Here is a 25689-nt window from a genome sequence, read left to right on the forward strand (position 1 = left end):
GTAGTTTTTCTCAAAGTTGACGGAATGCCACGTGCAACCACTTATATCAGTACATTTTTAACAGCCAAACATTACGAAACGTATATTCGATCAAATAAGCTTCACCTAATTCAACACTCTCTCATAGACCTCCATACAAAAAAAAGGGTTTATCTCAGGCGTACAGATTTTGGGCAGAGTAAATCCTCTCGCTTCGCCTCTCCCTCTGGCTTCCTCAACTCGGTCAGTGCCACATTTTTGAGTAAAAGCGCCCTCATAAAATGGCAACTATGGGGATGTGCACCAAAAAAAAAATATTATTCCTCTCGGTCACAAGCTACTTTAAAAAGATAAATCACTCCACTCTCCTTCATCTTTCCATTAAAAAACATCATTTTGGATGTTATTATCAACATAGCTACAGTATATCCCCCCCCCCTCAACATACCTTCTGTAGTGGTCCTTGATTTACACAGGAAGACAGGCTCGAGCCTTCTCATCTGGCAGCCTGCTTCTGTTCAGCCGGTATAAATGCAGTCTAAATTGGTGTCTGTAGATCTAAATAAAACCTTGTGGAATTTGTAAATGTGAAAGGGTTACAGGGTGAAATAAGTGGGATTAAAATGAATTACAGTTAGGAAACTCTGCTGACTGAGTTCCATTTTGAAAAACCATAATGAACAATGGGTTTTAAGAGATTTTCTTATCTTGATCTTTTAAACCATTTCTGTGAAATATGAAAATCAAGCAAGTCATAAAAAATGGGAACGCAGCTGTTGCACCAATGAAATTAATACAATCACAGAATGCAAAGAGTATAAATATATTATTTTTAATATTGAATAATATACGTCGTACAGAACAACAAAATGTTGCTCAAACCATTAAATCACAAAAGTGTTATGCAATCCGGAGAAAATTAACCTGTGAATAAATACTGAAAAATACAGTACAGGATAACATGTTTTACTCAGATCTCTATTCAAAGAGAGACCAGGTACATTGTTTCATATTTCTTACCCCAAAAATCCCTAAGCCATAACACTACAACTGGATTTCAGCCTGCTGATTCAGGTTGGCCCCGGGCAAGAAAAATGTACTGTAACCAAGAGGGAAATACAGAGACATTATAGTATTTTGAAAGACAGGAGGAGTAACCAACAAATTCAGCTTTGTCCACAAAACACATGAGGAATTAAAGACAATAGAAAATACTATCATTACAACTCCAAAACAAAATTTCCATTAAAAAAAACGTGACAAGTGACATAATTAGTTAGGAATGTGATGGCCACCAGAGGTGAGGTTGCTGTGGACCTCTTGGCTGCTGGGGCCTCTCCATGGCTTGCCTGGACAATATAGGGGTCTGCATACAGCCATATAATTCCCAAGGACTGGGACTGGGACTGGGCAGAGATGCTGGTGTCTCAGTAACAGATCTGAAAAAGTGGAAGGAGAGAAAGATGTCTGTGACAGACTTGATTATAGTCTTCTATCAAATGCAAATCTGCAAGATAGACAAGACAAATCTTGGTTCCTTGTGCACAATAAGAGGAAGTATTGCTTGAACTCAGTCTCATAATTCCCACTAACGCGCAGACAGAGCGGTACTCACGGTCACAGCTGCACAGCCTCAGTCCTCTGAAGCAGAACTCCCTTTGACTGGATCCTTCTCCCTCATCTGAAAGAAAGACACAGACACATCAATAAGTAGGATAAAGCATTTAGCAAATTTCCGTAGCCTAATGACAAAACTGATAAGACAGTAGTACATCTCATTCGGAGTTAATTGATGCCAACGACCAAACAAATGTACAGTACATTACCTCATCCAGCTCTTTTTGGGTCTCCTCTTCGATACGTCGAATGTCCTCCATTGTCAGTCCGATCCATTTATCAATCAAACAGAACAGTTGTCTATGGAACTTTGTAAACAATCGCTTCTCTTGCTGGAAATCAAAGACGGGAAGAAATTAGACAAAACAATTACATAGAAAAAAATATTAGTAATATCAGCATTTATTATGTGCAACTTGGAGTAACATTTCTATGGCAAATCACTATCTGTCCACTAGAGGACAGAAAACACTTTTTAGTCTACTGTAAACTAGTCTTCAGTCACACCCAGAGAGACTGCACAGCTTTGGATATCTTATTTCTCAGCCAACTCTGTCTACTAGTTTCTTCTTCACGGTTTCAGGGCAGAGTTATTTTTTGCATTTACAGTGGGCGATATGAAAATACTGGACTTTGCCTCTGTACTGGCATTATATTTGAACTGGAGTAAAATATGGGCTGGGCACGCAGACATGTAGGCACCTTAACAGAATATTATGCAAATACTGGAATAATTGACAAGTCTCTTACTGTACCTTCTGGATGAAGTTCTCAATTTTGTTCTGGACTCCCCACCATTTGAAATTGACTGTGACTAACTTATAGGCACACATGTGAGGAGAGTTTGTGTTGCTGGGAAGCTCTTTCTGCAGAGGTAAAGACAAAGTTATTACATACACTTGTCCTTAAGCCATTTTGCCACAACTTTGGAAGTATGCTTAGGGTCATTGTCCATTTGGAAGACCCATTTGCGAACAAGCTTTAACTTCCTGACTGATGTCTTGAGATGTTGCTTCAAAATATCCACATCAGTTTCCTTCCTCATGATGCCATCTATTTTGTGAAGTGCACCAGTCCCTCCTGCAGCAAAGCCCCCCCACAGCATGATGCTGCCACCCCCGTGCTTCACAGTTGGGATGGTGTTCTTCGGCTTGCAAGCAACCCCCATTTTCCTCCAAACATAACGATGGTCATTATGGCCAAACAGTTCTATTTTTGTTTCATCAGACCAGAGGACATTTCTCCAAAAAGTACGATCTTTGTCCCCATGTGCAGTTGCAAACCGTAGTCTAGCTTTTTTATGGCGGTTTTGGAGCAGTGCCTTCTTCCTTGCTGAGCGGCCTTTCAGGTTATGATATAGGACTCGTTTTACAGTGGATATAGATAATTTTGTACCGGTTTCCTCCAGCATCTTCACAAGGTCCTTTGCTGTTGTTCTGGGATTGATTTGCCCTTTTCGCACCAAAGTACGTTCATCTCTAGGAGACAGAACGCGTCTCCTTCATGAGCGGTGTGACGGCTGCGTGGTCCCATGGTGTTTATACTTGCGTACTATTGTTTGTACAGATGAACGTGGTACCTTCAGGCGTTTGGAAATTGCTCCCAAGGATGAACCAGACTTGTGGAGGTCTACCATTTTTTTTCTGAGGTCTTGGCTGATTTCTTTGGATTTTCCCATGATGTCAAGCAAAGAGGCACTGAGAGTTTGAAGGTAGGCCTTGAAATACATCCACAGGTACACCTCCAATTGACTCAAATGATGTCAATTAGCCTATCAGAAACTTCTAAAGCCATGACATCCTTTTCTGGAATTTTCCAAGCTGTTTAAACTTCTGACCCACTGAAATAATCTGTCTAAACAATTGTTGGAAAAATTACTTGTGTCATGCACAAAGTAGATGTCCTAACCATCTTGCCAAAACTATAGTTTGTTAACAAGAAATTTGTGGAGTGGTTGAAAATGAGTTTTAATGACTCCAACCTAAGTGTATGTAAACTTCCGACTTCAACTGTACGTGTGAAATTTGCTGATGTGAAAAATATGACAACAATGGAGGAATATTGGTTTTGTTTTACCTTCCAGTTAGGCCCCAGGGGGCCCCTGCCTGTCTTCTCTGACTTGAATATGGCAGGATCTTCTTCTGGCTTATAGTCCTGTGTGAAGCAGAGTGAGCAGATGAGTAGAATGCAAAGATAAGTGTTCCATTTAATTCTGTTCAGGTAACTGGGTCTTACTCATTAGGGCACACCGTAGCAAAATGTAGTAGAACATTTTGCAAATGAAAATGAAAACAAGTGTTAACCCTTACAAAAAAGAATTTGTTGGGGCAAACTTCCCACAAAATGTTGCCAGAAGTTTGTAAATGTTTGCTACTAGTGCTGAATCAGCGGGAAACCTTTGGCAACAATAATATTTATTGCCTCTAGTGGCAAACAGTTTACCAGACAGAAGCCGTTTCTGGTAAACACATTGAGTTCCAAGACCAGTAACCGTTCATGTCGACCAGTCAGAGGGTGAAGAAAAATCTGTTGGTAAATGGAAACCAAGCTATCTAGCTAGCTAGCTACCTACCGAAGTTGTCCGGTGAGTGTCTTAACTTATTAAACTTCATAATAAACTTGAAAATTGTCTAAGCTAATTGATGCCTGGTAAGCAATGTCATGTTTTATGGGATAGTGTGAAACACATTTTGTTGCTAGCTAGTTAGATCAGTTTAAATCTGTCAGCACCATTGACTGGCTAGCTTACCCAGAACAACTCACAGCCAAAGGTGATTCTAACATGTATTGACTCAGAGGTTTGAATACTTATCTAATCAAGATATACAGTATTAGGGTTTTATTTGTAATGATTTTTTTTTTTTACAAATGCTAGACCTTTTGTGTAGATCGTTGACAAAGACAATGACAATTAAATCAATTTTAATCCCACTTTGTAATAACAAAATGTGGAAAAAGTCAAGGGGTGTGAATACTTTCTGAAGGCACTGTAGTACAACTAGTATATTTAGTTCTCTGTGAGAAGCAAATTCATTTAAATGTATATGTGATTTGGTTTGGTTTATTTAGATACATTTCAATGTTGTTAATACACAAAGTAACCAAAAACCTGATCGAATTTGCATATTCATAATCAGTTTGAAGCAAATTTGCAGCAAACAGTAGAATGTTTGCCACAAGTTTCCCAGAATTGTTTTCCAGAAGTTCACAAGTCGCTGCAAATTTGTCGCAACAGTTTGCCACAAAACTAATTTGAATTGAAAATATGAGCTGGCTGCAAATTTGCAGCAAATTGGCCAAAGATATGCCACAACTGTTTGCCAGAAGCCTGCTTTCTCGGTAAGGGAATTTCTATTGGACAAGTTCAGGTAGTCCCTCCCTGTTTCAGTCCATTTTCTTCCATTTGCTGCCTTAAGAATACGACCCTGCTGTGTCTAGGTTTAGAACAGTAAGAGAGTTTAAAGCATGCTTATTACTAATAATAAGTTGTAAGTACATTCACACTGATCAATCACTGCTCTCACCTTGGCATCCACTTGGGTTTTGTCAGCGATGTCAATGTAGACTACTTCAGTCTTCTTCCATTGCTCTGGGTCTAGTCCATGTACCTATGCAGGGAATAATTTATAGTAAGTTACCCACTTCAAGAGCTAAGAATGCCTCACTAGTAGTCACTACATAGACCAAGTATAACATGCAGGGTTGGGGCCAATTACATTTAAATCCACTCAATTCAGGAAATAAACTAAAATTGCAATTCTAAATCCAATTTCGAGGGAAATTGAATTTGAATTGATCCCAACCCTGATAACATAGCACTTGATACATTATGTGTAAATGTTGATTCAGTGTCATACCCAACAAAGCAGGTCTGAGGACAAAAAATGCACACATGAGAAGGGTTTCCATATCTTTTCATAAAGTCAGTGGACGGACACTCAAATGACGTCAATGGAAGTGACTGATTGGAGTCTGATAGATACAGTAAAATAAGAAATCTGCTAACTGAATTTGATGTGCTGGTGGTCCATGGTTGAAATGGTATACATTCAGACTCATTACTTAGCTGCTCACTCACATTGGCCTGATCCCCCATGTCGGGCTTGTGCCATGTCTCAATTTTAATCAGAAAATTGTCCTTCATGTATTCATTCTGTGGGAGGAAGAGCAATAAATAAGATCAACGAAATCAATCTCAAGTGACCAACACATACTGGGTTCAAACACTATTTGAAATCATGTCAAATACTTTATCTGTGCTTGATTGAGCATGCCTGGCTTAATCAATCAATAGAATAGTCCCTAACCTGTACACCCCAATTCGTAGGCGAGTGAGTAAACCTCCACTACCATCCGTACTATTGGCCAACATGCAATCATTGGAAAATAAAATGGATGATCTACGATTAAGACTATCCTACTGTAATATCTTATGTTTCACCGAGTCGCGGCTGAACGACAACACAGATAATATAGAGCTGGCTGGGTTTTCTGCGCATCGGCAGGACAGAGAAGCTACGTCTGGTAAGACGAGGGGCAGGGTTGTGTGTCTATTTGTAAATAACAGCTGGTGCACAATGTTTAATGTTAAAGAAGTCTCGAGGTATTGCTCGCCTGAGGTAGAGTACCTCATGATAAGCTGTAGACTACACTATCTAGAGTTCTCATCTATATTATTCGTAGCCGTCTATTTACCACCACAAACCGATGCTGGTACTAAGACCACACTCAACGAGCTGGATAAGGCCATAAGCAAACAAGAAAATTCTCATCCACAAGTGGCGCTCCTAGTGGACGGGGACTTTAATGCAGGGAAACTTAAATCCGTTTTACCTAATTTCCACCAGCATGTCACATGTGCAACCAGAGGAAAAAAAAAACTCTAGACCACCTTTACTCCACACACAGAGACGCATTCAAAGCTCTCCCTCACTCTCCATTTGGCAAATCTGACCATAATTCTATCCTCCTGATTCCTGCTTACAAGCAAAAACTAAAGCAGGAAGTACCAGTGACTCGCTCAATACGGAAATCATCAGATGACGCGGATGCTACGCTACAGGACTGTTTTGCTAGCACAGACTGGAATATGTTCTAATGGCATAGAGGAGTATACCACCTCAGTCACCGGCTTCATCAATAAGTGCATCGACGACGTCGTCCCGACAGTGACCGTACGTACATATCCCAACCAGAAGCCATGGATTATAGGCAACATCAGCACCGAGCTAAAGGCTAGAGCTACCGCTTTCAAGGAGCAGGACACTAATCCGGACGCATATAAGAAATCCCGCTACGCCCTCAGACGAACCATCAAACAGGAAAAGCGTCAATACAGGACTAAGATTGAATCCTACTACACCGGCTCTGACGCTCGTCGGATGTGGCAGGGCTTGCAAACTATTACGGACTACAAAGGGAAACCCAGCCGCAAGCTGCCCACTGACACGAGCCTACCAGACGAGCTTAATGCCTTTTATGCTCGCTTCGAGGCAAGCAACACTGAATTATGCATGAGAGCACCAGCTGTTCCGGACGACTGTGTGATCATGCTCTCGGTAGCCGATGTGAGCATGACCTTTAAACAGGTCAACATTCACAAAGCCGCGGGGCTAGACGGATTACCAGGACGTGTACTCAAAGCATGCGCAGACCAACTAGCAAGTGTCTTCACTGACATTTTCAACCTCTCCCTGACCGAGTCTGGCGAAGGTAACCTACCTAAATGATTACTGCCCTGTAGCACTCATGTCAGTAGCCATGAAGTGCTTTGAAAGGCTGGTCATGGCTCACATCAACACCATCATCCCGGAAACTCTAGACCCACTCCAATTCGCATACCGCCCCAACAGATCCACAGATGACGCAATCTCAATCGCACTCCACACTGCCCTTTCCCACCTGGACAAAAGGAACACCTACAGTGGGGAGAACAAGTATTTGATACACTGCCAATTTTATAGGTTTTCCTACTTACAAAGCATGTAGAGGTCTGTAATTTTTATCATAGGTACACTTCAAATGTGAGAGACGGAATCGAAAACAAAAATCCAGAAAATCACATTGTATGATTTTTAAGTAATTAATTTGCATTTTATTGCATGACATAAGTATTTGATCACCTACCAACCAGTAAGAATTCCAGCTCTCACAGACCTGTTAGTTTTTTTTAAGAAGCCCTCCTGTTCTCCACACATTACCTGTATTAACTGCACCTGTTTGAACTCGTTACCTGTATAAAAGACACCTGTCCACACACTCAATCAAACAGACTCCAACCTCTCCACAATGGCCAAGACCAGAGAGCTGTGTAAGGACATCAGGGATGAAATTGTAGACCTGCACAAGGCTGGGATGGGCTACAGGACAATAGGCAAGCAGCTTGGTGAGAAGGCAACAACTGTTGGCGCAATTATTAGAAAATGGAAGAAGTTCAAGATGACGGTCAATCACCCTTGGTCTGGGGCTCCATGCAAGATCTCACCTTGTGGGGCATCAATGATCATGAGGAAGGTGAGGGATAAGCCCAGAACTACATGGCAGGACCTGGTCAATGACCTGAAGAGAGCTGGGACCACAGTCTCAAAGAAAACCATTAGTAACACACTACTCCGTCATGGATTAAAATCCTGCAGCGCACTCAAGGTCCCCCTGCTCAAGCCAGCGCATGTCCAGGCCCGTCTGAAGTTTGCCAATGACCATCTGGATGATCCAGAGGAGGAATGGGAGAAGGTCATGTGGTCTGATGAGACAAAAATAGAGCTTTTTGGTCTAAACTCCACTCGCCGTGTTTGAAGGAAGAAGAAGGATGAGTACAACCCCAAGAACACCATCCCAACCGTGAAGCATGGAGGTGAAAACATCATTCTTTGGGGATGCTTTTCTGCAAAGGGGACAGGACGACTGCACCGTATTGAGGGGAGGATGGATGGGGCCATGTATTGCGAGATCTTGGCCAACAACCTCCTTCCCTCAGTAAGAGCATTGAAGATGGGTCGTGGCTGGGTCTTCCAGCATGACAACGACCCGAAACACACAGCCAGGACAACGAAGGAGTGGCTCCGTAAGAAGCATCTCAAGGTCCTGGAGTGGCCTAGCCAGTCTCCAGACCTGAACCCAATAGAAAATCTTTGGAGGGAGCTGAAAGTCTGTATTGCCCAGCGACAGCCCCGAAACCTGAAGGATCTGGAGAAGGTCTGTATGGAGGAGAGGGCCAAAATCCCTGCTGCAGTGTGTGCAAACCTGGTCAAGACCTACAGGAAACGTATGATCTCTGTAATTGCAAACAAAGGTTTCTGTACCAAATATTAAGTTCTGCTTTTCTGATGTATCAAATACTTATGTCATGCAATAAAATGCAAATTAATTACTTAAAAATAATACAATGTGATTTTCTGGATTTTTGTTTTAGATTCCGTCTCTCACAGTTGAAGTGTACCTATGATAAAAAATTACAGACCTCTACATCAGGGGTGTCAAACGTCCAGGCCCGCAAACGGGTTTAATCCGGCCCGCGAGATGATTGAGAAAAAAAATATCTTTTTTTTTATTGTATTTTTTTTGTAAAGTATAAAAATGCGCTGCAATTTTTCAATAAAATAAACTGCTGTTCCAATTGCGTCCACTGGATGGCGCAATAGCAATTGTGTTAAGCAAGCAAACTGTTTATACCGGGGCAGAGCAAGTAGGTCAAGCACGTGCAGCCAATGAGCTACTTTGTTTTGCCCGCGATATTTATTACGGCTTCTACTTTTAACATTATGTGCTTTGGCACCCTCATTGCCCCAATATGTCTCTGTCAAAAAAGAGAAAAGTGGACGCAGAGTGCAGAGTGTTCCAAGAAAAATGGTCATCCTATTTATTCACGGAATTGAATGGGAAAGCTGTATGTTTGGTGTGTTCAGAGCATGTTGCAGTGCTGAAAGAATATAACCTTCATCGCCACTATGTGAGTCTTCATGCCGACAAATATGACAACTTTCAAGGACAGCGGAGATGAGAGAAGGTGAATGAACTGTTGGCGGGTCTGAAGAAACAGCAGTCTGTGTTTACTCACAGCCGAGACATCAGTGACGCTGCAGTGAAAGCTAGCTACCTCATTGCTAATGAAATTGCAGTGGCTTCAAAACCATTTAGTGAGGGTGAATTTGTAAAAACATGCATGATGAAGGCAGCGGAGATTGTGTGCCCTGAAAAGCGGCAGGCTTTTGCAAATATCAGCCTGACAAGAAACACAGTTGCAGACAGGATTTCCGATCGTTGAAGTTGAAGCAAAAAGTAAAGTCATTTATTGCATTTTCGGTTGCAATTGATGAAAGCACGGACATTACAGATGTTGCACAACTGGCCATTTTCATCCGCGGAGTTGATGACACATTGACCGTCACCGAGGAGTTCGTGGAGTTGGTGCCGATGACAGATACAACGACAGCAGCTGATATTTTTACCGCACTTGTCGGCGCGCTGGACAGGGTCGGAGTGGACTGGTCCCGCGCTGTCAGCCTGGCTACAGATGGTGCGCCCTCAATGATCGGGAAAAAAGCAGGCGTTGTGACAAAGTTCAGAGAGAAAGTGCCATCTGCAAATGGAGGACGTGATTTTTTGACTTTTCACTGTATTTTGCACCAGGAGGCTTTGTGTTGCAAGTCATTAAAGATGGATAATGTCATGAAGGTGGTCATCCAAACTGTTAATTTCATCCGATCCAGAAGCCTGAATCACCGTCAGTTTGACAGCCTTCTCAGAGAGAAAGACCACATCTATGGCCTGCCATACCACACTGAGGTAAGATGGTTAAGCCGAGGTGCTGTGCTGAGGCGTTTCTTTGATTTACGAGAAGAAATTGAACAGTTCATGGAAGAAAAGGGCAAACCAGTGTTAGAATTTCATTCCGCAGAATGGATGCAGGACCTTGCATTTATGGTGGATGTTACAGAGCACCTGAATAACTTGAACAAACAGCTGCAAGGGCGCAACAAAGTTGTCACGCAGTATTATGACAGCATACGTTCTTTCAAGTTGAAGCTGTCATTGTGGGAGACGCAACTTGCCGGTGGTGATGCAGCTCACTTCCCCTGTCTGAAAAATGTGTGCGCGACCCAACATGTGGCAGACATGAAGCGGTTCAAAGATAAAATAACGGGACTGTTACGGGAGTTTGAGCAACGCTTTCAGATTTATGTTTATATGTTTTTATGTTGATGTGCTATTGTTTTTAATTGATTTTATTTTATTTGTATATTTAACCTATTCTTGACTCTGTGGTTCTTGCACTTGTTTGGGGAACAGGATTTCATTATTTTTATCTACATTTCTGCCTGAGAAATGACACCCTGATATAGTTCTGTGATCTGTGATATACTTCTGTGAATCACTGAGGCATTGTGTGTTTGTGTGTTCTTTGTCCTCAGAACCTTCAAATAACTTGAGGTGTTTTATGATTAATAGTGATGTTGTGCTTTTGGACACTGTCCTCAGGCTCCAGCTTTATGTTTATATGTTTTTATGTTGATGTGCTATTGTTTTTAATTGATTTTATTTTATTTGTATATTTAACCTATTCTTGACTCTGTGGTTCTTGCACTTGTTTGGGGAACAGGATTTCATTATTTGTATCTACATTTCTGCCTGAGAAATGACACCCTGATATAGTTCTGTGATCTGTGAAACAGTTCTGTTAATCACTGAGGCATTGTGTTTGTGTGTTCTTTTTCTTTAGAATTTTCTAATAAACTTGACGTGTTTTATGATTAATAGTGATGTTGTGCTTGTACTATTTTGGACACACTGTCCTCAGGCTCCAGCTTTATGTTGTATGTTGATCGTATTAAAACAAAGAAAACAATCTGAAGTTGTTGTTTTTAAGTTATATATACCATGATTTTTCCGGTCCGGCCCACTTGGGAATAGATTGTCCTCCATGTGGCCCCTGAGCTAAAATGAGTTTGACACCCCTGCTCTACATGCTTTGTAAGTAGGAAAACCTGCAAAATCGGCAGTGTATCAAATACTTGTTAATAATAATAATAATAATAATAATAATAATAATAATAATATGCCATTTAGCAGACGCTTTTATCCAAAGCGACTTACAGTCATGTGTGCATACATTTTTGTGTATGGGTGGTCCCGGGGATCGAACCCACTACCCTGGCGTTACAAGCGCCGTGTTCTCCCCACTGTATGTGAGAATGCTGTTCATTGACTACAGCTCAGCGTTCAACACCATAGTGCCCACAAAGCTCATCACTAAGCTAAGGACCCTGGGACTAAACACCTCCCTCTGCAACTGGATCCAGGACTTCCTGACGTGCCGCCCCCAGGTGGTAAGAGTAGGCAACAACACATCTGCCACGCTGATCCTCAACACTGGGGCCCCTCAGGGGTGCGTGCTTAGTCCCCTCCTGTACTCCCTGTTCACCCACAACTGCGTGGCCAAACACGACTCCAACACCATCATTAAGTTTGCTGATGACACAACAGTGGTAGGACTGATCACCGACAACTATGAGACAGTCTATAGGGAGGAGGTCAGAGACCTGGCAGTGTGGTGCCAGGACAACAAGCTCTCCCTCAATGTGAGCAAGACAAAGAAGCTGATCGTGGACTACAGGAAAAGGCGGGCCAAACAGGCCCCCATTAACATCGACGGGGATGTAGTGCAGCAGGTTGAGAGCTTCAAGTTCCTTGGTGTCCACATCACCAACGCTCTATCATGGTCCAAACACACCAAGACAGTCGTGAAGAGGGCACGACAAAAGCTATTCCCCCTAAGGAGACTGAAAAGATTTGGCATGGGTCCCCAGATCCTCAAAAAGTTATACAGCTGCACCATCGAGAGCATCCTGACCGGTTGTATCACTGCCTGTTATGGCAACTGCTCGGCATCTGACCGTAAGGCGCTACAGAGGGTAGTGCGTACGGCCCAGTACATTACTGTGGCCAAGCTTCCTGCCATCCAGGACCTACAGTATCTCAAAGTGAGTACACCCCTCACATTTTTGTAAATATTTGAGTATATCTTTTCATGTGACAACACTGAAGAAATGACACTTTGCTACAATGTAAAGTAGTGAGTGTACAGCTTGTATAACAGTGTAAATTTGCTGTCCCCTCAAATTAACTCAACACACAGCCATTAATGTCTAAACAGCTGGCAACAAAAGTGAGTACACCCCTAAGTGAAAATGTCAAAATTGAGCCCATTTAGCCATTTTCCCTCCCCGGTGTCATGTGACTCGTTAGTGTTACAAGGTCTCAGGTGTGAATGGGGAGCAGGTGTGTTAAATTTGGTGTCATCGCTCTCACACTCCCTCATACTGGTCACTGGAAGTTCAACATGGCACCTCATGGCAAAGAACTCTGAGGATCTGAAAAAAAAGAATTGTTGCTCTACATAAAGATATAAGAAGATTGCCAAGACCCTGAAACTGAGCTGCAGCACGGTGGCCAAGACCATACAGCGGTTTAACAGGACAGGTTCCACTCAGAACAGGCCTCGCCATGGTCGACCAAAGAAGTTGAGTGCACGTGCTCAGCGTCATATCCAGAGGTTGTCTTTGGGAAATAGACGTATGAGTGCTTCCAGCATTGCTGCAGAGATTGAAGGGGTGGGGGGGTCAGCCTGTCAGTGCTCAGACCATACGCTGCACACTGCATCAAATTGGTCTGCATGGCTGTCGTCCCAGAAGGAAGCCTCTTCTAAAGATGATGCACAAGAAAGCCCGCAAACAGTTTGCTGAAGACAAGCAGACTAAGGACATGGATTACTGGAACCATGTCCTGTGGTCTGATGAGACCAAGATAAACTTATTTGGTTCAGATGGTGTCAAGCGTGTGTGGCGGCAACCAGGTGAGGAGTACAAAGACAAGTGTGTCTTGCCTATAGTCAAGCATGGTGGTGGGAGTGTCATGGTCTGGGGCTGCATGAGTGCTGCTGGAACTGGGGAGCTACAGTTCATTGAGGGAACCATGAATGCCAACATGTACTGTGACATACTGAAGCAGAGCATGATCCCCTCCCTTCGGAGACTGGGCCGCAGGGCAGTATTCCAACATGATAACGACCCCAAACACACCTCCAAGATGACCACTGCCTTGCTAAAGAAGCTGAGGGTAAAGGTGAAGGACTGGCCAAGTATGTCTCCAGACCTAAACCCTATTGAGCATCTGTGGGGCATCCTCAAACGGAAGGTGGAGGAGTGCAAGGTCTCTAACATCCACCAGCTCCGTGATGTAGTCATGGAGGAGTGGAAGAGGACTCCAGTGGCTGTGAAGCTCTGGTGAACTCCATGCCCAAGAGGGTTAAGGCAGTGCTGGAAAATGATGGTGGCCACACAAAATATTGACACTTTGGGCCCAATTTGGACATTTTCACTTAGGGGTATACTCACTTTTGTTGCCAGCGGTTTAGACATGAATGGCTGTGTGTTGTGTTATTTTGAGGGGACAGCAAATTTACACTGTTATACAAGCTGTACACTCACTACTTTACATTGTAGCAAAGTGTAATTTATTGTGTTGTCACATGAAAAGATGTGAGGGGTGTACTCACTTTTGTGAGATACTGTATATACTAGGCGGTGTCAGAGGAAGGCCCAAAAAATTGTCAAAGACTCCAGTCACCCAAGTCATAGACTGTTCTCTCTGCTACCGCACGGCAAGCGGTATCAGAGCACCAAGTCTAGAACCAAAAGGATCCTTAACAGCTTCTACCCCCAAGCCATAAGACTGCTGAACAATTATTCAAATGACCACCCGGACTATTTACATTGCCACCTCCCCCCTCCCTTTGATTTTACGCTGCTGCTACTCGCTGTTTATTATCTATGCATAGTCACTTTACCCCTACCTACATGTACAAGTTACCACGACTAACCTGTACCCCCGCACATTGACTCGGTACCGGTACCCCCTGTATATAGCCTCGTTATTTTATTGTGTAACTGTATTTTTGAACTCTTTCTTGAACTGCATTGTTGGTTAAGGGCTTGTAAGTAAGCATTTCACGGTAAGGTCTACACCTGTTGTATTCGGCGCATGTGACAAATAACATTTGATTTGATTTGATCTGGCAGTCTAGGTAGGCTAGAGCAAACGTTCAAAGTATTGGAAAGATTTCAAATAGTATTTGAACCCAGGTCTGAAACTGACACTAATATATGGACTGTAAGTGATTACATCTTGAGGGATACATCAGCTAAGAGCAGTGGTACTGGTAATAACAACTGAAAGAGGCACATATGCACATGCATGTGCACACACACACGTTCACCCTGGCGAAACGAGTGTCGGTCTTTCTCTGCGCTTCTCTCCTTTCCTTTTGACAGGCAAGGTTACCAGCTCCTCTTTCACCAGCTGAATAGTGTGCAAGTAAACAGTAACATACTGTAAATGTATAGAAGAAAACAGTACTTACTGTAAGAACTGCAACAGGTGAAGAGACATGAGGAGACAGACAGTAAACAATGTTTAGGGGAACAGACGTTTTCAAAACAATATCTCAATAGTTTCACATTTGTTTGAAATTGGCTAACTCCTTGCCAACTGAACTGAGAAGTGTCTTTATACACTAGTAATACCCAATGTCTGGCTATTGGTCCAGACATGACATAGATTCCAATAGCATGTCCTCACAGTGCTGGCTGCTAGCATGTATGCACAAGTTAATTATTCAACATCTTCTTTCTCTACAGAAGGGGTAGGTAACAAAGAGCAAGGGACTTACCGGTCCGACAGTAGGGGTAAGCATTCCAGGCCTTCTCGTGGATGTTAAGAGCAGTTGATGGTGCCAGAATGCGCACATAGTTTGGCACTTTACTGCAGAGAGAAAGTAAGACAGTTATTATCATAAGGTTGATCCATATGAATTCAATCCCTTTTTGACCACATCCCTTTGACCACACCCACCGCACCCAATTTAACAAAACTTTCCACACGTTTGCCCACGGTAGAAGTAGTGAGAGAGTGACTTTTCGGCCCTAAATGCCAAAACATTCAGGAGATAGAGGTGCTCAAAGTTCACCCTATTTGTATAGCCCGCCATACCATGAGAGATCCGTATCTTCATCACTGAAAAAGATAAACGGTTGAATTTGATATACACTGAACAAAAATATAAACGCAATGTAAAGTGTTGGTCCCATGTTTAATGAGCTGAAATAAAAAAATCCCAGAAATGTTCCACACGCACAGAAATCGTATTTCTCTCAAATTGTGCACAAATTTGTTTATATCCCTGTTAGTGAGCATTTCTCCTTTGCCAAGATAATCCATCCACCTGACAGGTGTGGCATATCAAGAAGCTGATTAAACACCATGATCATTACACAGGTGCACCTTGTGCTGGGGACAATAAAAGGCCACTCTAAAATGTGCAGTTTTGTCACACAACACAATGCCACAGATGTCTCAAGTTTTGAGGGAGCGTGCAATTGGCACGCTGACTGTAGGAATGTCCACCAGAGCTGTTGCCAGCGAATTGAATGTTCATTTCTCTACCATAAGCTGTCTCCAACAAAGTTTTAGAGAATTTGGCAGTACGTTCAACTGACCTCACAACCCCAGACCACATGTAACTACGCCAGCCCAGGACCTCCACATCCGGCTTCTTCACCTGTGGGATCGTCTGGGGGGGGGGGGGGGGGGGCCTGGCTGCCAAGTGGGTGAGCCTATGCCCTCCCATGCCCACCCATGGCTGCACCCCTGCCCAGTCATGTGAAATCCATAGATTAGGGCCTAATGAATTTATTTCAATTGACTGATTTCCTTATATGAACTGTAACTCAGTAAAATCTTTGAAATTGTTGCATTTATATTTTTGTTCAGTATAATTTGAAAGCTTACAAACAAGGTTGTGAAACTATTTTATAATTTCTTCATTTTTTAAAGATCTGCAATTCAAATAATAACGAAATGAACACCCCACCAATTTGTTGGGAAACAGCTGAGGGATGCGGCTGGAGAAATGTAACCACTCTCAAATTCATAGACATACAGTGGGGAGTATTTGATACACTGCCAATTTTGCAGGTTTTCCTACTTACAAAGCATGTAGAGGTCTGTCATTTTTATCATAGGTACACTTCAACCGTGAGAGACGGAATCTAAAACAAAAATCCAGAAAATCACATTGTATGATTTTTAAGTAATTAATTTGCATTTTATTGCATGACATAAGTATTTGATCACCTACCAACCAGTAAGAATTCCGGCTCTCACAGACCTGTTAGTTTTTCTTTAAGAAGCCCTCCTGTTCTCCACTCATTACCTGTATTAACTGCACCTGTTTGAACTCGTTACCTGTATAAAAGACACCTGTCCACATACTCAATCAAACAGACTCCAACCGCTCCACAATGGCCAAGACCAGAGAGCTGTGTAAGGACATCAGGGACAAGATTGTAGACCTGCACAAGGCTGGGATGGGCTACAGGACAATAGGCAAGCAGCTTGGTGAGAAGGCAACAACTGTTGGCGCAATTATTAGAAAATGGAAGAAGTTCAAGATGACGGTCAATCACCCTCGGTCTGGGGCTCCATGCAAGATCTCACCTCGTGGGGCATCAATGATCATGAGGAAGGTGAGGGATCAGCCCAGAACTACATGGCAGGACCTGGTCAATGACCTGAAGAGAGCTGGGACCACAGTCTCAAAGAAAACCATTAATAACACACTACGCAGTCATGGATTAAAATCCTGCAGCGCACGCAAGGTCCCCCTGCTCAAGCCAGCGCATGTCCAGGCCCGTCTGAAGTTTGCCAATGACCATCTGGATGATCCAGAGGAGGAATGGGAGAAGGTCATGTGGTCTGATGAGACAAAAATAGAGCTTTTTGGTCTAAACTCCACTCGCCGTGTTTGAAGGAAGAAGAAGGATGAGTACAACCCCAAGAACACCATCCCAACCGTGAAGCATGGAGGTGGAAACATCATTTTTTGGGGATGCTTTTCTGCAAAGGGGACAGGACGACTGCACCGTATTGAGGGGAGGATGGATGGGGCCATGTATTGCGAGATCTTGGCCAACAACCTCCTTCCCTCAGTAAGAGCATTGAAGATGGGTCGTGGCTGGGTCTTCCAGCATGACAACAACCCAAAACACACAGCCAGGGCAACTAAGGAGTGGCTCCGTAAGAAGCATCTCAAGGTCCTGGAGTGGCCTAGCCAGTCTCCAGACCTGAACCCAATAGAACATCTTTGGAGGGAGCTGAAAGTCCGTATTGCCCAGCGACAGCCCCGAAACCTGAAGGATCTGGAGAAGGTCTGTATGGAGGAGTGGGCCAAAATCCCTGCTGCAGTGTGTGCAAACCTGGTCAAGACCTACAGGAAACGTATGATCTCTGTAATTGCAAACAAAGGTTTCTGTACCAAATATTAAGTTCTGCTTTTCTGATGTATCAAATACTTATGTCATGCAATAAAATGCAAATTAATTACTAAAAAAATCATACAATGTGATTTTCTGGAGTTTTGTTTTAGATTCCGTCTCTCACAGTTGAAGTGTACCTATGATAAAAATGACAGACCTCTACATGCTTTGTAAGTAGGAAAACCTGCAAAATCGGCAGTGTATCAAATACTTGTTCTCCCCACTGTAACTATGGATGCAAGGACTGACCATTATAGTTTTAACCATGTTTTGAGGCTATACAGTATTTGTTTAAAATTATATTGTTTACAAACAATGGACTAAAACAAGCTTATATTTTGGGTTCTGTTGGGGTATGACAGTTGAACTAAGCTCATGACGGATTTATGAGTTACATTCTTCAAGAATCAATGGGTATCTACTGTACCATTGGGTGAGTGGGTGGTGTGGGTGGGTGGGTGGATGGATGGGAGTAACTGGGTAGATGGATGGATAAATAGATGGATGGACCAATCGTACCTGTGCAGGTGATATATCTTGTGGGTGTACTGGCCCTTCTCTCCATCCTTCTCATAGGGTTCATTCTTTAGCACCTCCACCCCTTCTCCTCCACCCGTCTCATTCTTACTGGTCTCAGCCACAGAGTACAGCTGCCCCACTTGGTACTGTGAAGAGGAAGACAGGAGTGAGCTACAGTTACCCATTGTTCACCAGTTGCATTAACAGACAGCTGCAACCACTTCAGTGGGCACAAATGTGGGGGAAATTAATTCATGAACAAGGGGGATTGTATTAACTCAGTTCCCCACATACAAATCCCTGACCATGCACTCCTCAGATCACCTGGACAGGGACAGTTTTCTGTTTCCACCACTGGGCGTTCCTTGTGCATTTAGCCCAGACAGACACTGACTTCAGCTTAACAGGTTAACAGGACTGTCAGCAAGCATAAGGAACGTACTGTAATAGCCCTCTTTGGCATTTGTTTTTCTTTTTCTCTGGCAGTCTCACTGCCAACAATTCCCTCGTTGGCTGCTCGCCAGTGATGTGAGGGTGTAGAGCTCTGTCAAAGTCCTTAGACAGGTGGATTACTGTCTCCAACTCTGCTGTCCCAGCCTAGGCAGCACACCGTCCATCCACCAGCACCCAGCCAGCACAGGCCTTGAGCCACCCAGCAGCAGTCGATGATGTGACACGCAACCATTGGTTGCTGTGTGCAGCGTGACTGCAATAAAGTTGTCCTGGAACACGCCCAATGTGTGTAAGGGAGCTAATGACTCACAGGGAACTGGTGACTCGCTTGCTGCACAGACACTACTCAGCAACCAACAACCAATTGACATTTAAAATCACAGATTAGCCCTCCAATTACAGGGCATTAGTGCGCCAGTGGTGCCGTTTTAAGTGCAGTGTGTATGGTTGTTAGTTCGTACCGGGCTGATTTGATACGTCATCCCAAAATTAGATGCTTTTAACAGGTGAAACAGCTCTGTTTGGAGGAAGAGGGGGTAAAATCACATCCTCTACCAAATAGGTATTTTGGTGGCTCCATCTCATGTGCGAGTGGGTGATTAGGAATGTGACAACATGTGTAAAACCAGTGTTTCACCTATCATCTCCCTAAGTGTGTGTGACTCATCTTGCTATCTTCCTTAGGCTGGCCGACGAAGGCTGGCTGAGGAAGTTTTAAAGTTATGGCCCACTTCATACAGAGAAATTGGCATAGTAGGCAATTTAACCAATCCAAGCCCTCCTTTTACTTATATCATTGCACATCCTGCAAATCACTAGCATAGGGCAACCATTTTGAATCCATTTTTATACTGTAAGTAAAAGTAGCAGAGATCCCACTCTGGAACTTTGATATGCATGTATAGTATATTATGTTAAACAATATATAGAAACATTTGCCAAATCCTAAATGGTATATTTTCAATATTCATGTTTATATTTTTCTATATTCATACATTTATATAAGAAATGTGATATTTAAATAAAAGTACTACTCATAATAAAGAGCAAGCGGTAAAGCTTCATATGACACCAACTTTTGTTTTGTAGATGAAACATTATGGAGTATTAAAGGAGGCCTTGGTCACAAATCTTCCAACAATTAATTATGCAATAAGATATAAATGTCAACAATCCTTCCTCCAAAAGGACCCTTCTATGGATAAAATTGTGAAAATCCCCCAAAACATGGTTTGTTCTAATTTCATGAGGAATCACCCTTATGTAAGGTTATGAATGGAATATAGGGTTATGATCCTTGATACGTGATCTTATTTGGGGGAAAACAATTGAGACGGATTAAAGTCAGCTTTTTAAAAAAGAGAGAGGGGGGGGGGGAATGATGCTGGTGACTATAACTCTGCGAACAAATGGAGAAAGAGAGGGAGACTGAGAAGGAAGGAGAGAGAACGGAGGAACCAGCACTGTTGCTGATAAATTTGGTTGCCAAGATGGAATGCAAGATTATGTCTGATGAAATGAAATCTGGTCGGAACATACAAGGGTCATTCCACCTCAAAAAGCACAAGAAATAGGATGTCGACACCCACCATCTCAGATTGTTCTGAAATCGTTTGTGTTGCTAGAAACAGATAAGATTAGTAGTGCTGAGCAATTAGTGCTCTTTGAGGTCAGTTCGGTTTCGTTTAGATTCTACAAAAAATCATGATTTTCGATTTCTGCTTCGATATTTTTTTTATTTTTTATGCACTCTCCAGTGTTGAATGCTGTAACACAGAATAAAACTATTTTTTTATTTCACCTTTATTTAACCAGGTAAGCCAGTTGAGAACAAGTTCTCATTTACAACTGCCCATGACTGCTTATCACTTATTAACCATCAGTTATTCACATTACTTTAATAAATTATTTCAGTTGTGTATATTACATTTGTTTTATTTGATTACTTTATTATTTCATTCCAACATATCATCTCATGACAAAATCACTATTTTAGTAGTTCTTCAAAGTAAATAAGGCATACTTTTATGACTGCTGAATACCAACTATCAACCACTTATATCATGTATTTTCAGGTAGAGATACCTCGCGATGAAACTGCTCTACATGTATCCCTTCGATTGCACATTCTTCTGTCGTAAAATAAACAGTAAGTAGCCGTGCAATGGATTATGGTCATTGTAGTTAATTACCACGTTTTCTGTAGAACATTGGCCTTTGGAAACTACAACTCCCTATTACATTGCACAGTTCGGGCATGATCTGATTTATCTCTAGAGAAACTGCAGCGCAATGTGTGCATTGAGCTCACAGGGAAAAAAACAGAATGAAATGGAATTCAAATAATTGAACCGACGTCAGTCAATTAGTTGTTTAAAAAACAAAAAATAACCAACATTTTGGTTAATTGCTCAGCACTAAAGATTAGCATTCCTTGCTGTCATACCTTGTCAATAAACTGGTTACAGGGTAAGGAAACCCATGCCATTTTGTAATTTGGGTGAACTCTCTCTTTAACAAGTTCTTCAAACTTTTTTCACCTAATAGCAGGCACAGCACCATCTAGTGGTCAGAACTTGGTAATATCAGGATGTAGGATGGGACATAAACCTAACAACTTAAATTACTAATTTCTCTGAACAGGGGGAAAAAATATCACCAAATTCACTGAGAATACATTACATAGGATGAAGAAACAATACTCAGAGCCGCAGCTCCATACTACTTGTCAGACATTGAGAACGGATACTGGGTTGGGATTGGTTTGGGGGATCTGTGGGTGGCTGTTGACCATTTCTTGAATCCTATAAATTAAATTGGCCAATTTGGGTGCAATCAATTAGCTACATTTCTCAGAGATCAAATTATATTTCAACAAAATAATGTTGCAGGAATGCTAATCTTATCTGTTTCTAATTACAGAAATGATTTCAGAACAATCTGAGATGGGTGTCATGGCTTGCTGAAATGACATGGAACGACCCACAACTAATGACTTAAACTGCAAAGCTTCAGTCGGAATAAGGTGCTCTTTTTTAATTAACATGGCTAATACTTTCTGACAATGTCTGACCTGACTGTATGTAGCTGGCTAACCACTGCAACTAATATGCTGCAAATGTGAACATAATGAAAACCATGCCAACCGCCTGCGCACACACACACCACACGCTATCATAAAAAGGTGTGTACAAACAGGAACTTCAAGGTTAGAGGAACACAATGGAGACTAACTGCTTGACATACAGACTGCCCTGATTCCTCAAGAGCATAGGCATGCTAGGTAATGGGTTAGCCCCATGAATGTTCCGCTGGTGTCTACGGCACGTTCATGGGGCTAGGTAATGGTTGAGCTCAATTTGAACCGTTGCATCAGAAAACGAGAATGTAGCTTAATCAGCTTGATTTGTGACATGAAGCAAGAGTTTAAAACACATAGAAATGACTCAGTCACTACTTACTTCTTCCACAGATATGGGGAGGATGACTCGACTAGAAGAGAGAGAGAGAGAGCAACATCAAATTACAACACATTTAAACACCAACTACAGTGAGGAGAACAAGTATTTGATACACCGCCAATTTTGCAGATTTTCCTACTCACAAAGCATGTAGAGGTCTGTAATTTTTATCATAGGTACACTTCAACTGTGAGAGATGTAATCTAAAACAAAAATCCAGAAAATCACATTGTATTATTTTTAAGTAATTAATTAGCATTTTATTGCATGACATAAGTATTTGATCACCTACCAACCAGTAAGAATTCCGGCTCTCACAGACCTGTTAGTTTTTTTTTCTCCACTCATTACCTGTATTAACTGCACATGTTTGAACTCGTTACCTGTATAAAAGACACCTGTCCACACACTCAATCAAACAGACTCCAACCTCTCCACAATGGCTAAGACCAGAGAGCTGTGTAAGGACATCAGGGATAAAATTGTAGACCTGCACAAGGCTGGGATGGGCTACAGGACAATAGGCAAGCAGCTTGGTGAGAAGGCAACAACTGTTGGCGCAATAATTAGAAAATTGAAGAAGTTCAAGATGACGGTCACCCTCGGTCTGGGGCTCCACGCAAGATCTCACCTCGTGGGGCATCAACGATCATGAGGAAGGTGAGGGATCAGCCCAGAACTACACGGCAGGACCTGGTCAATGACCTGAAGAGAGCTGGGACCACAGTCTCAAAGAAAACCATTAGTAACACACTACGCCGTCATGGATTAAAATCCTGCAGCGCACGCAAGGTCCCCCTGCTCAAGCCAGCGCATGTCCAGGCCCGTCTGAAGTTTGCCAATGACCATCTGGATGATCCAGAGGAGGAATGGGAGAAGGTCATGTGGTCTGATGAGACAAAAATATAGCTTTTTGGTCTAAACTTCACTCGCCGTGTTTGGAGGAAGAAGAAGGATGAGTACAACCCCAAGAACACCATCCCAACCGTGAAGCATGGAGGTGGAAACATCATTATTTGGGGATGCTTTTCTGCAAAGGGGACAGGACGACTGCACCGTATTGAGGGGAGGATGGATGGGGCCATGTATCGCAAGATCTTGGCCAACAACCTCCTTCCCTCAGTAAGAGCATTGAAGATGGGTCGTGGCTGGGTCTTCCAGCATGACAACGACCCGAAACACACAGCCAGGGCAACTAAGGAGTGGCTCCGTAAGAAGCATCTCAAGGTCCTGGAGTGGCCTAGCCAGTCTCCAGACCTGAACCCAATAGAAAATCTTTGGAGGGAGCTGAAAATCCGTATTGCCCAGCGACAGCCCCGAAACCTGAAGGATCTGGAGAAGGTCTGTATGGAGGTGTGGGCCAAAATCCCTGCTGCAGTGTGTGCAAACCTGGTCAAGACCTACAGGAAACGTATGATCTCTAATTGCAAACAAAGGTTTCTGTACCAAATATTAAGTTCTGCTTTTCTGATGTATCAAATACTTATGTCATGCAATAAAATGCAAATTAATTACTTAAAAATCATACAATGTGATTTTCTGGATTTTTGTTTTAGATTCCGTCTCTCACAGTTGAAGTGTACCTATGATACAAATTACAGACCTCTACATGCTTTGTAAGTAAGAAAACCTGCAAAATCGGCAGTGTATCAAATACTTGTTCTCCCCACTGTACACCTGCAGCTCATGACTAATGTTATTGCTCATCTAATTTATCACTCGATTTATTAGTTTGACTGACAATTCTCTGATAGCAACTGCTAAGAGTAGGCTAATCAAAACACGTTTAGCCTAAATTATCGATACCGATCACTTACCGCAGGCATTTTGCTTATTTCGTTCATTACGATAAGTAGCCAATACCTACCCAGCTCTACCTACCAACTATGAACATTGCAAGCCTGAACGTGCTACTGATGCTAGCTGTAATATTGTCATGGAAGAAATTGAAGCCCGGTGTATAGGTCTATTGTCAGAAAACAATTAGGTTTGGCCATGTTCTCTGTCAGTCTACAATAGGCAATAATCACCACCTGTTCCCAGTCTATGCACCCCTGAATATTTCAGTATAACAGATCAAGGTGTAATGGGAGCCCAGACAGGCACCGTACTAACTATACAGTATTGATACAGGCAGGTTTGGGGCATCTGGCTGTCATGTTGAAATGGCAGTTGTTGGCTCTAGTAACCAATGAGTTAGATGACATGTCATGCAAGTTTATACTTTGGATTAGTTTTAGATAAAGGCACGCCCTTTTATGTGTTTTAGTAGGCCTGATGATGCATGGGATGATTAGAATTCAAGTTATGGTTACAATGTTACAGTGGCACTTTGTCAGTTAAGATAATTAAATAATTTTGACTGACAATACATTTCCATTTTGGCCAATGTTAATGATTATTTTACTTGATGAATTCATTCAATGAGTCCATCCATATAGTCCATACAGTGAGGACACAGTCAATAGCCTCTCCACTGACAAACTTTACATTTTACGCAATGATAAAACACAGATAATACCAACTTGCACAGGTGTTTTTCGAATTCCCAAATGGTAAGTAGACTATACTAGACTAACAGAAAAAATACTATAAACGAATAGAAGAGAATTGTCACGCAATACATTTTGCCAATGTTTGCCTGTGTATGACAACGAATCCATCGTTCTCCTGCGTAACAAGTTAACTAAACAGCATATCTTTCCAAACATTTTTACTTACAATTCTTTAATGAGCATTTTGGCAGTGTTGTCCGTGTATATGCAGCATTCAGATGTCTACTTTACTGGTAAAAACTCCAAATCGGCAGCTGTATGTTTGTCCGTCTGCGCCCCACTGTCTCCGCGGTTTTGCGCTCCTATTTTTCTTGAATTCACTTCCTGACAGACGCCGAAAGGGGCGCGGCGTCCTGGTGGCGACCACACCTCCAGTCAGTAACCCAGTAACCATCCTTATTCTAAACAAAACATACAGACCTGAAACAGACACGCTATTTATTGTCCATTGTTTGCGCTGATCACACATGAAAACCAATATGTTATTTAACCACATGCAAATTCTTATTTCTAATGACAAGTTAGGTTCTTTTTTCTTATGCCTGGCCTGGACCACATGTAAATAGTCTACTTATGGAAAACTGTAGGCTCTTCAATTGAAATCTACCTAGGTCAAATGTTGTGGTTTTTTTAAGTGAAGTGCATTGGTTTGTAAGTTGTTTCACCTGTCACAGTGGTTCAGTTTCACTGTTATTCCAGTCCTCCTGGTTTCACTCCTCATTCAGGCTTCTTGGC

The 25689-nt window shown here is 42.4% G+C and overlaps 1 protein-coding gene across 1 annotated transcript; it reads right to left on the reverse strand.

The window, feature by feature from the left end:
• Positions 1 to 790: 790 nt before the first annotated feature.
• On the reverse strand, positions 791 to 25254 carry LOC311117716 (phosphatidylinositol transfer protein alpha isoform-like). The gene is made up of 12 exons (XM_084192644.1): positions 25121 to 25254; positions 22400 to 22430; positions 18486 to 18631; positions 15323 to 15414; positions 14605 to 14612; positions 5675 to 5749; positions 5121 to 5204; positions 3673 to 3750; positions 2352 to 2462; positions 1806 to 1928; positions 1595 to 1660; positions 791 to 1418 (listed from the first exon to the last, which is right to left on the reverse strand). The coding sequence occupies exons 1-11, from the start codon at positions 25135 to 25137 to the stop codon at positions 1613 to 1615; spliced, it is 813 nt and encodes a 270-aa protein (XP_084048770.1). The 5' UTR covers positions 25138 to 25254; the 3' UTR covers positions 791 to 1418; positions 1595 to 1612.
• Between the last annotated feature and the right edge of the window lie 435 nt (positions 25255 to 25689).

This window comes from Coregonus lavaretus, assembly GCF_964263955.1.
Source record: "Coregonus lavaretus genome assembly, contig: HAP1_SCAFFOLD_1074, whole genome shotgun sequence".
NCBI classification, from domain to species: Eukaryota; Metazoa; Chordata; class Actinopteri; order Salmoniformes; family Salmonidae; genus Coregonus; species Coregonus lavaretus.